The following is a 13,379-nucleotide window of genomic DNA, read 5'->3' on the forward strand; positions in this document are numbered from 1 at the left end:
GTGACTCATTGAATGGATTACAACAATTTACTGACCGTATACGTTTACTCATGGCGATGAAATATCAACGTAACGCAATAATTATTACTTAAAAACTTGAGCAATTATATTTTTGTTAACAACAAACGATCCGAAAAGAAATCGCTCAAGAAAGAATCACAAAATGAAAGTAAATAGAGGGCGTTGTAAGCGCCATCTGCATGATAAGTGACGAAGTATAGACTCATCTTTTAAGCAGGTGGTTCAAAATTTCTGAGTACTATAATTTTAGTATTAAAGAGAAAATTATATTACTATTCTGAATTATATTACTGCATAGTGAATCTAACATTTAATTTAATTGTGACGAAACAAAAAATATGCACATCGGCAAAACGCTATATTTTGTGTAAAAAACTCTCAGCTTTCAGAAAAAAAATTCAAATTTGAAGAATTTTGAGCTGCACACCAAAAAAAATCAATTTTTCCACTTTAATTCGATTTTTAAGGGTCTTCTGATGAGTTTATGAAAAAATAAATATTTTCATTCAAAAGCTGAGAATTTTTCCTACAAAATACAATATTTGTCGATTTTGTTTAAAAATGTTTTTCATATCAGAAAAATTGACGAAAAAGTTGAAAAAAAATTTTTTCCAAAATTTCAAAAAATCATAACTTCAAGACGGCTGCGTATTAAGAGCTAAAACTCTCAGGGAATTTTTGTCTTATGATAGAGAACACCTCCATAAAATTTAAACATAATCCGCGAGGGTCGCCCCGTAAAAATGTTCTTATTTGGTGGAATGACCCATATACATTGTGATCAAGCACCGTCGTAAGCGTAATATGCGTTTTTTTCAAAACTAAATTTTTCGAATCACCGGATGTGAACATTCATAATGGATTTTATCAATTGCACTAAAATTTCGCTCAAATCTTTTAAATTTTTTGATCAATAAATTATAGTATTATAAGAATACTTAAATTATAGTAAATTTTCGAAAAATTAAGCATTTTATAAAATTATCCTCCACACGGAGAAAAATTAATTATAGTATTTACATAGCGGCAGGATGGCCGAGCGGGCTAAGTCATTATATCTTTAGTTCGTTCGTACATCATACCGTAAGGCGAGGGTTCGAGCCCCGACGGTTCTTAGAATAGTTCCAAACCAACCGTCGGGGGTCGCTCCAGTAGCCGACTTGTACTGGCATGGGTTTTCTCTGTGGTTTCCCCATCGCCACTATTCCAACAGCCTTTTGAAAGAGGTGAGGAATAGGGTAAATACAGTACAGGAAGCACAAGTCGGTCCACAGCCGCAAGAGATACGCAGTGATTATAAAAAGTTGAAAGAGCAGGTTGTGATATCTATGTGCGAAATTTGAAAGACAGAAAACTTGAACGCAGTGAAAAATTTGAAAGAAATTCGAACGCAATGAAAAATTTGAAAGAAATTCTAACGCAGTGAAATAGAGAGAGGCAGTACAGTTGTGATGAAAAAATTGTAAAAGGCAGTTCTTACTGCTGTACAATGTAACAAATCTATCTATCTAATTATAGTATTTACTATACGAAAATATTAACTCCTACTATCTGAAATGGTAATAAAATTAATTAGTCACAAAATAATAGGTGTTATCATTGACAATTGTACGAGTTACTATTAATAATGGTAACGATTACTATCGAAAATGATAATTGTAATTATTAAAAATTATAACTGCTGTAATCAAAGATGGTAACTGTAACCATCTCAGATTGTAAAAATTCTGAAAGAAAAAATAATATAAATTTATTTTATTTAATTCTTTATTTGCATCCATATTTTAGTTATAAAAATTTTTTCCTTTAAAATTTTAAAACAAGTAATATAATAACACAATCGTTTAAATCCATATATGATAAAAATTTCCAAATATTAGAGCTATTATTGATTATTTTGAATGATTGACTATGATTATCAAAATAGCAATTATCCAAGATTTGGGTTACTAAAAAAGTCTTATTATTATCAATTGTTAATATTTTTTCACAAGATAAAATAATAAAACATCATTTGATGGTTCCATTATAATTGAATTAATTATAATCCTATCATCTATATTATTAAGAGAATATTATTGAGAGAAAATACTCTATCTCTTGATTCATAATTAATAAATAACCTTATGTCTTGTAAATTATTGAAATTTTTAAAGATATAAGCTCACTCCGACATTATACTCATCGAGACATTTCATTTGAGTACCCACATCAATTTTTCATATATTTATACATGGGGCATTCCATGCCAAATTACTGAGATTTGGGCCCGACCTCCTTCGATTTTGTTGAAAATTTTTTATCTTTTTCTACCCTATGAAAGAGGGTTTTCACAATTTTTTCAGATTTTTTTAGCCATTCCAAAAAAAGTTATGAATTTTTCAAAAAAACGACTCTTTTTTTTTAAATAGCTGTAACTTTTTTAGAAATTGACCTTTCATACCGTTTTTTTTTTTCAAAATGTTTGTTTTTAAACGTAGTTTCTAGAAAAAAATACAAAAAAAATCCCAGATGTCTCTATACATGAGATATTTCAGTTTTTTTAATAAAATCGTAATTTTTTCGAAGTTTGACACTTTCAATTCTCAATTTTTTTGTTTCAAAAAAAACTTCAATCTATACTGAATTTAACCCCGCCATTCCGATTTTGTGACAGCTTTTCCATATAATTGTATAACGATTTTCGTTAAAGTGTACTTTACTTTCTTAACTATTGACACTTATAAAGATATGAGCTCATCTCGATATTACAATCATAACGAGCTTTCATTTGAGTACCCACTTGCATTTTTGATATATTTTTCATATATACATATATATAATATATATAAATATTAGGGTGCTTTCTTTTTCAACTATTTTTTTTTTTTTTCGGTCCCATCGTGAAATTTTGTTGCAAGTACCCAAGAAAAAATACCCTGAAAGTTTGGGCCCTTAATATTAATAGTAAGATCTCAACCCAGGCGTTTAAATTAAAGATTTCCCCTTAAAATAACACAGAAACTTTGGCTTTTTTATGTTTAAATTTCTATAGCTCAGTGGCATTTCATAACATTGCTTCGACCATGGACGGGTTTTTTTCAGAATTGAATGCTCTACAAAAATTTCCATTGCAGCCAAGCCGTAACTCGAACCGGCAAGGTAGTACAGGCCTCTAAACTTAATTTTTCTATGAAATTCGCGTTTTTTCGCATTTATCTCGTGAATCACAAGAGCTACAGAAAAAATTTGAACGACAAACTTGTAGAAAATTCAATTTCCTACAAAAAAAGTTTGAAGCACCAAGTCGATAAAATCAAAATTTTCAGAAATATTTAATGATATATTTTTAGTAATTTCAAATGTTTATCGAAAATTGCGTCAAATTATAAAAAATATCTATTAAAAATATTATTAAATATCTCCGAAAATATTGATTTTAGCGACTTGGTGCTCAGGACCTTTTTTGTAGGAAATTGAATGTTCTTCAATGAATGTTTGTCATTCAGATTTTTTCTGGTGCTCTAGTCATTCACGAGATAAATGCGAAAAAACGCGAATTTCATGGAAAAATTAAGTTTAGAGGCCTGTACTACCTTGCTGGTTCGAGTTATGGCTTGGCCGCAATGGACACTTTTGTGGAGCATTCAATTCTGAAAAAAACCCGTCCATGGTCGAAGCAATGCTATGAAACGCCACTGAGCTATAGAAATTTAAACATAAAAAAGCCAAAGTTTCTGTGTTTTTTTAAGGGGAAATCTTTAAACGCCTGGGTCGAGGTCTTAATATTATTATTAAGGGCCTAAACTTTCAGGGTATTTTTTTTTTGGATACTTGCAACAAAATTTCACGATGGGACCAAAAAAAAAAAGTTTGGAAAATCCAAAAGTGCACGACTCATAATGCTCATTTAATTATGAAATATAAAAAAAAAAAAAAAAAACTTAAGTCGATCAAAATTAATTGCCGAAAAAACAGCTGTAGTAGGAAGGTACTGCACAAGCGCCCCTGGTGGAATAAAATGTACATAATATCTATAGATATAGATGTATCACCATCCATATTAATTTTACGTGGATATATATAGATATACAGTCTTGTAGTTTTCGTTTTTTATTAATTGTAATTAAACGACACTGAATCAATTAACCATTCGCATTCAGTTACCTACAATCGTCGATTAGAATTAAAAAAAAAAAAAATTAACTCAAATAATGGATTTTTTCACAAGTTACAGTGTTTCCGGGTTTCACACATGACGGACAGGAAAATTTTTTGGTGTTTTTTTCCAATTCTATTGCAGTAAATCAATTTTTAAAAAGTATGAAATTAATCTCCATTAAATTATCTCGACAATAGTATGCAAAATATCTTGATTACGTGAACTAACAAGGCTATAATAATAAAAATAGCCGCCAAAATGCGGCGAAAAAAATTTTTCGATCGTAAAGCACTCTCTGATGCTTCGCATCATGAGTCGTGCAAAATAGTTGAAAAAAAAAAAGTACCCTAATAAATATATAAAAAATGCATGTGGGTACTTAAATAAAAGCTCTTGATAAGTGTAACATCGGGATGAGCTTATATCTTTAAAAATGTCAATAGTTAAGAAATGACATTGTATCTTGTCAACCATTGAAATTTTTAAAGATATAAGCTCACCCCGACATTACACTCATCGAGACCTTTCATTTGAGTACCCACATGAATTTTTTATATATTTATAAGTCACATAGGGACTGCAGGTTGCTAGTTTTGATAATTCGTGCATTGAATTTCTTCAACAGAATGCATAACTTGAACAGGTCAATGAGTTTATTACATCTGCTAGATTTAAGAATGTCATTTAATTCAATGCAGAAGAAAAATTACATGTAGCCAAGCTGATTCGGTGCATTTCAAAATACGATACCATCAACTGGAGCAAAGAGTATGTTCTCTTTAATTGCAATTGTTGGAGGGAAAATTTTAATTTAAATAATTAGATAATTATGATTAATAATTAGTTTAAAGCTTCATTGTATTCAAAATTTTTACTTCAAAAATCTTAGATTTTTTGAAAATTATGTTTTTTAAAAATTTTTTGTAAAATTTAAAATTTTTTTTTTTTGAAATTTTAATTTTTTTTTTTAATTTGAATTTTATTGAAAATTTGGATTTTTTTGGAAATTTCAAATTTTTTTTGAAAAATCTGGGGTTGAAACTTGTTTTAGACAAATGAAAATTTAAATATAAATTCAATCCGAATTTAATCCCGATTTTTTGTGCACTACACTGCGCTACAACTGCTTTTAGTTGATTCAGAAATGCATTCACGCTAACGCAGATTTTTAATTTTTTTAATATTTTTTACTAGCTTAGATAGTAGCTATTATTATTATACTGATGGTTACTGCAACCATCAGGTTATATTAGGAATTACGATTTTGATAATAGTAGTAACTAGTTAAAATAATAATAGCTATTATTACAATGAGAGAAAAATATGGTCAACTGAACTAGGAAAATCTAGTTAAATAGCATCACCACTATTTAATTGCAGTTCTTGTACCTAACATTATTTATTATATTGAACCCCAATAGATAGTTACTTAAATTATTTTCAGTTAAATATCAGCTTAATAGCCATCTTGATTAACTTTAACTCAGAAAACAGAAAAAATAATTAGGATAGCTCAGACCGGGAATCGAACCCGGATCTTTTGGTTACGAACTAAGGGCTCTTCCAGTTTAGCTATCTGAGACGTTGTCCGTAAAAACCTTTCAGTCACCTAATAACTTTTTGTTTAACACGATAACAAAATCATATTTATTAAAATATAGTCGATATAACTATTTATCAATAGTTACTTAAACTAATGCATAGTTTGAGTAACTACAAAAAAAAATTCAGAAAACTAGATTTTCATAATTATGATGTTATGATTCAGTTAACTATGCACTTTTCTCTCAGTGTACTAATTGCCATCATAATAGTAGTAGTTACCATCAGGATGGTAACTACTACAATTCAGATGGTTTACATAATTATTTAAATAATATTTACTATTATCGAATTCAGTTAATAGATTTTACCATAACTAGATAATAAACTCTACTATAAAATTTTCTCCGTGCAGCGTAATGAACGTCGGCTCATTAACATTTAAATATGTGAATTAATTTTTGCTATTACTAATTTAAGTTTTTTTTTTCTTATAAGGATTATTATTTAAAAATACTCGTTTTTTAAAAAAAATTTTTTTTTTTATTTTCATCAGTATTATCTAACAATTTTTCCTTCGCTGATGCGACTTCTGCATTACTATTATCAACTTCTTTAAACTCACATTAAGGTAGTACTACCGGTTTTAGAATTGAGGTTCAGAATTTAATGAAATTTGGCATATTGGTACTTTATAATATCATAATTAAGCAGTAAAATTTTTGGAAGCCTGGCAAGTCCTGAAAAAAAGATATTAATATCTACATATTTTTGCTTTTACCATTGATCCTTATGGAAAATCACAGACTTTATTTTATTTCACAAAATTGGACGTTCAGATTCTTATAAAAATCAAGACAACGAGAGAAAATAACATCTAGAATATATTTAATAACAATCAGTATGATTTCCAAGAATATGAGAATATTTATTAAAAAAAAAACATTCAAAATTTATCTCTGTCTCTCTTTCTCCAACGTGATTTAGTATAGGGAAATCTACTACGTTAATCAAATAAGGTTAGGTTTTGGGATTTGACTCTTGTGGTAACGGTAGTACTACCTTACAGAATATAATTACTACACATAAAACACTACATAAATTTTCTAGAAGTCAGTCTTACGATGAACTTTAATAAATTTGTATTTTTCTGGTCGACGTAGCCGGAATGTGGAAACTTCGTTTAGCGCAGCGGCCAGAAAGTTGCCACTTTCCGGCCGGAGGACAGAAAAATAGTATACTGACCTTGGCCAGTAAATAAGAAAGCCTTAGATCACATGTTTGTCGACCTCAGTTTCGCTTCGGCCGACAACTACATGTGATCTGAGACTTTTCTTATTTTACTAGCCTAGGTAAGTAATATATTATTAAAGGATTAAAGCCTGGGAATTAAAGATTTTGCCATGAAGTATTGAAAATAAGTTATTTACAAAACAACATGCAATTTGAATTTCTCTTCATATTAAGTAAATCAATTAAAAGACAATAGAAAAAAATGCGAATAGAGAATGATTTTGTATAAATAACAAAAATATTATTCACCAGAGGACTGACATTTTGAATGTTTGCACTTGCATTGTGGTCCTTAGAGTTTTGATAAATCCAAGTAAAAAAAGGTTTAAGGTCTTAAAACAAATATTTTACGATAAGATAAAAAACTTATTTATTGACCATTATGGCCTAGTTTCTGTACTTTTCAACTTTAATCAAAATTTTAAAAAATTTTTTGACTCAAATGATGAATTGAATTATGCAGAAAAATAATCTCATATATTCTATGCCTAATTGAGAGCAATTACAAATTTATAAAATATAATAACTATATATTTTACTTTAAATTTTAAAGATTGAAAACACTGCGAGACTCATTGAATTTTTCTATAATTTATTTCTATTCCAAACTAAATTCCACTGATTCATTTTAAGAGAGTGTGGTTTTCCTAGTCACTGTGCTAGGGTGAAGCACAGGTAAATGTGGGTACAGTAAAATGTAAGTCGGCTACAGCCGTCAAACGATCTGCTGCGTGTGACTAGATAATGAAATGAAATAACCGCGTGGAGGGAAATAAAAGAGATAATCGGAGAGAGATGACTAAATGGAGAGAATAATAAAACTCAGAAAGATATCATAACCTTCTAGGTCCTTGAGAAACACAAAAGTAATACAAGTAAAACCTAAAGTATAGTATAATGAACAAATTTTATATTTGTGATTCAAGAAAAATTATTTTGAGTATTAAAATAATAGTTGTTGCAACAATTTAAATTTTGTTAGAATTTAAATAATTATTGAAGTCATAATTAATATACTTTACTGAATTTTTAAATGTATCACATTTTATTTATTTTTATTAACAAATTCAATAAAAATTTACATTGAAAAAATTGCTAAGAGTGAAAAAATAAATTTTTTTCTTTTTTTAATTAAAATTCAATATTCATGAAGTTTAATTATTTGTAAATTGTTATAAATAACGTCATAAGTGATGAGTTATTTTCAATTCTAGAGTCAGAAACTGGACTACATTGAAGACTAAAAACTGTAACTCCAGCATTGACGAGAGTTAGAAACTGGCTCCGTAAACCTCAATTTTTCAAAAGTTTATTTAAAACATCAACGAAATTATAAAAATCATATTTATAAAATTTTATTTAAAACATTCTAAACTTACCTATAAGATCAAAGTAGTATTTTGCATTAAGAAAAAATAATATAAATTTGTTTAAAATTTAAATTAATGAATTGATAACACTAAATAAAGTATCTTAGATTATTAAAATAATAAAAATAAATTCTGAATAATTATAAGAATTGAATATAATGGGTAGTCACTGAACAATTACCAGTTACGCGAAGTTAACCGATTTTTGTAAAATGACTCACATAAACCTATTTGTCTTGAAAAATTTGTTGAAAACTTATTATTTTTCTCCATGCAAAAGCAAAATTTAAAGTGTTTCAGTTAGCAATTTTTTTCAAGTTTTTTTAGATTTAACTACGAAATTCTATAATTTATTAACTTAAAATCAATGAAAAAATATGAAATTAACTCAGTACTGAAGTATCAAAAATATGGTCCCCGATCCCGTATTGATTGAATTCTAAACACACAAACGCAATTTAAAATTATAGTATAACATTAATAAACACAAAAAAAAATTTATTTATCTGAGACTGGTACAGCAGAGGCTAGAAGTACTGTAAATCAGTAACATTTACTGCATTCTTCCGAAAAGACTGGACGTTAAGTTGACCATTTTAAAATTAAAAAAAAAAAATTTTTTTTCTTATATTATTGAAAATATAATAAACTATTTATTAAATTTTAAAAATATCGACTGATTCATACTTTAGAAAAAAAAATTTATAAAAATCGACTAAAATTCACACGTTTAATTGTATCTTCTCCTTTCTATAATATCACTCAAATTCCTCCATCACATAAAGTTGATGCTTGTTTCAAAATAACACCTTCAAATACAAATCGTTAATCCTTCTAGTTAAAACGGTGATGAAAAATCCTTATCTTCTTTAGTGAAATTCCTGTACGTGATAAAATGAAAATCTCGTCCGATGCATTTATTTTCTTTTATGCCTTTCTCCTTCCTTCTCATATAGTCTTTTAGGTGGTATTTATCGTTGTGGCGTGTCTAAGACCAACGGGTGAGATATATGAATGATAGAACGACGTGCTCACCTTAGCTAAATACTTGATACTATTTTTTATCCTACATCTTATAAAATGTAAAAAAAAAGTATAAAAAAAGGCCGCGTATTTTTATTTTCAATCTCGACTATTGGATTTGTTTTGTTTCTGTATTTGAATTATCTGTATTTTTTTTCCGTTTCATTTGCAGAATGGTGAAATAAATGCTTGTTTCAAAACAACATTACAAATTGACGCCGTCCAATTGTCACATTCAGGCGAGTGGATGCTGATTGTTCGTTCACCTGCTGGCGTCGCTGACGCATCTGTGTCAGTAAGCGTCACACGTACATCTAGTTTTAGCGGTGACTGCATCTCTAACAGTAACATTGCAACACTGTTCCTTTGCCTGGTATTGATCACACTCTATCCTCAACAGCGTTAATTCAACACTTCTTTGTTCATGTAACCACAAGTCTTGCTACTCTTGGCCTCGGGGATTCAACGCTCTCTATTTTATTCAACCGTTTAATTCAATTTCGCGAAAATCAAATTGATTTTATAGGAAATGATACGATTATGGCTACAAACCTGGAAGGAAATTAGATGATCTTTCGGTAAATAACTATATCGTAGTTAGTTTAAGTTATTTCAATTATTGACAAAGAAAATAAATAATTAAAAAATAAAAAAAAAACACTAACATTGTTGATCGTTTGAGATCGGTGGAATATATAAATAAAAATTTATTTATCACTGGTGTAAATATTTGTATAGATAATTTTTACTCAAGCGATTGCATTTGTATCATTAAATAGATTATAATTGTGTAGTAAAAATAAATTAACAGTAAAATTATTATTCATGAGTCGTGAAAAACAGTGGATATGATAAATATTATCATGAATAATCATAATTAAATATATTTAAATATAATGTTTAATAAGTTGATACAAATAGCTTTCGTTTACATAGATGCTGAAGGTTAGATTTAAAATATATATTGTTGTACATTTATTTGATCAAATGAATTTGTAATATGTATATAGTAAATGTATATTCAAGTAAAGAAGCAACGTATAATGTTACAGTCGCGATAAAATATAAAAATATACAGTATAAAACTGATAGAATATATATTCATGATTTGTTGATATATTTTTATAAAATTATTTTCTATTTAGCAAATTGTATACTTTGATAAATATTTCTTCGTTGCCAAATTTAATAATCACCCTTCGTGAGTCTCTTTTTCTCCAATTGAATAGTTTTTATTTTCATTTATAAACAAAAAACGTTCATTGACAAAAAATAATTTATTATTTACTTTTTCACATTCCTCATTATTTATATCGATAAATTTTAATTATTATATTTATATATATATATTGAACGTAACAATTTTTTACAACTGATTGATGATAATAATAATAATAATAATAATAATAATAAAATAATGTGATGTGAATTTTATGATACTCGATAAAAAAAATCATGTATTTAAGAAAAAGTCCTTATTACGTTAAGAAACAGAAGAAGAAAGTCAATTTGCAAGTAAAAAGATACGATAAAAGGATTAATATTTAACTATAATATACCTGTATTATTAAAAAAAGATTAATAATATAATAATAACCAATAACAATAATAATATATATTAATAAGTATAATCTAGTGACTCACGAAGAAAATCTGTACACTGTAAAAAATTTTTTGGACTCGGTGTGGTGTAAATGATTCGGTGTTAAAATTTTTAACACGGACGGTGTGAAAATCACACTAAGTGTAATGTTAAATTTTAACGGTGTGAATCCTAAATTTCACACCACCAAGCGTGTAAATGTATTTCCTGAAAATTTCTTATTAATTAATTTGATTGTTTAGTTTCAGACTTGTACGATATTAAATTATAAATATATACATGTAGAAATAAATATTTAAAAGTATGTTTTTTTTTTATATTATGCTATTTTACGGAGTAAAATCATTCCAATGTAAATCTTAATATCATTGGAAAGTCTGCAACAAGAATGTTAATATTCAAGCTGTTAAAAATTTATATATTTTTTTATATTTTTAAAGATATAAGCTCATCCGATATTACACTCATAAAGAATCTTCATTTAAGTACCCACATCATTTTTTCATATATTTATATATATTACATATATGTATATTAGGGTGTGTCATATTTAAACGATATTTTTTTTTTACTGCTATACCAGAAAATCTGGTAGTATATAGAAAATAAAAAATTATGCCGCTGAGCTAAAGGTTTTAAGTCCAATAGCGGCTTAGCTCATTAAAAAATTCGATTTCCCATTTAAATAACACAGGAAAAATTTTTTTTTGTTTCAAGTGGACTTTTAGTTATTAAAAAAATTTTTTTTCGAAAAACCTTTTTATGGCTTTTATAGGAAATTAAATTCTCAACAAAAATATCTCTTTGGACCAAGACTGTAGAACCACTATTTTCGAAGTTATAGCCCGTTAAACGGTAACATTTAAAAAAATACACATTAAATTCCATTTAATTTTCAATTTATTACTCTTAAAAGAATAATTTAATTTTATTGTACATTTTTGAGCATTAAAATTTTTAATTAAAGTATTGACTCGTTTCAATATAATAATATAAGTCAAATTATTATTAATTAATCGTTATAATTACAAAAAATTTCATTTTTTCATTTATCTAAAAATGGTAACATTAACGTCTGCTTGTTAGCATTTGGAAATATTTTTTTGTGCATAGCTGCAAATTGCAATAAGTACTGTTTCTGCTCTTCACCAGCAGTTAAGCTTTTATTGTAGGCTCCCATTAATTGGACCGCCCGTTCTGTAGTATCATTAACAACGTGTAAATGTTTTAAAATTTTGAGGCACGTATTGTAACTTTTGTCAGATATCCAATGATCAGGATGTAAATTTAAAAAATCAGTTGGGAGTTCCAACCTTTTAAATATAATCATCGACTCTTCTGATGCAAAGTCAAACAATTCTTTGTTTAGTAAGGAATTAATATTAACATTTTTACATTAAATCGTTTAAAGTTTTTAATTTGACTTTTTTTTTCTGAATCGATTCAATTAATTTTAATTTGATTTCTGCGCTAACATTGTTATCAAATAATGACAAACAAATAAGTTGTTCAGATAAATACAACAAGTGATTGCTGAATTTTTTTGACGCTACTTCTGAAAAATTTTTATTTATTTTTTTATAATTCAGTTAATCTTTCATAAATTCTAAATCCTGTCGAGGAGCTTGGATTGCTGAAGGCGCAAAATACCATGCTTTTATGTATACTAATACGATGAAAATACAAATGTGGCGGAGTTCCGAAACCTCTGTCCGGCTGAGTGAAAATTGTTCTTGAAACAGATAAATTTAAGGAATATATTGCTTTAAATATGCGCAAAAATATGATTTCAATCCATAAGTGTTATTATTTCACAATAGTAATAACTAGGGCCGAGAATTTAGTTTTTTTAAAAGAGAGAGACAGAAGATAGGTGTAGCCAAGTGTTCTGATTCGTCGTAATAAATTCATTGTTTTTTGTTTTTCGCAATCAAGTGAAGACAGCAGCTTGAAGAAAAAATAAAAATTAGATTGCTAATCCAACATGAAAATATGAAAAATATGTCAAAAAAAATAGGTTGGTTTGCAAATGTAAAGATGCTTGGAGACAAATACAAGTCTGTAATGCTCAGATAAATAAAGAAGAGAATTTGAAGCACAGTGTTGGGACTAAAATGTTCGATAAAATTAATTTAAAGTGAACAGTGACAAGCTGGCAATTTCGCTGAAGATCGCGTAAAGGAATTGCTCCCGGTCTCACTGGTAATTTTGCTGGAGATCACACTGACGTTCTTTTTAAAGGTATCGCTAGAACTCTTGCTGACAGTCTCGCTGGAGATCACGCTGACGGTTATTCTAGAGGTCTCGCTGACGGTCTCACTGGAGGTCGTTTTGCTGGAAGTTGTGCTAATGGTATTGCTGCCGGTCTCGCTTGGTGATTTTGCTG

General features: G+C 28.1%; 1 protein-coding gene across 3 annotated transcripts in view; it reads left to right on the forward strand.

Annotated features, from left to right (window-relative positions):
* The window catches only part of LOC123269442 (hemicentin-2), a 593,151-nt gene extending 582,649 nt beyond the window's left edge, over positions 1–10,502 (forward strand). For 2 of the 3 annotated variants that reach the window (XM_044735146.1, XM_044735148.1), the window contains exon 10: positions 9,563–10,502. In XM_044735146.1, coding sequence (XP_044591081.1) covers positions 9,563–9,796 — 234 coding nt within the window. In that variant the 3' untranslated portion in view covers positions 9,797–10,502. The remainder of the gene's footprint in view (positions 1–9,562) is intronic. The other variant, XM_044735147.1, reaches the window with a different exon arrangement.
* Positions 10,503–13,379: the final 2,877 nt, after the last annotated feature.

Source organism: Cotesia glomerata, linkage group LG7 (assembly GCF_020080835.1).
Source record: "Cotesia glomerata isolate CgM1 linkage group LG7, MPM_Cglom_v2.3, whole genome shotgun sequence".
NCBI lineage: Eukaryota > Metazoa > Arthropoda > Insecta > Hymenoptera > Braconidae > Cotesia > Cotesia glomerata.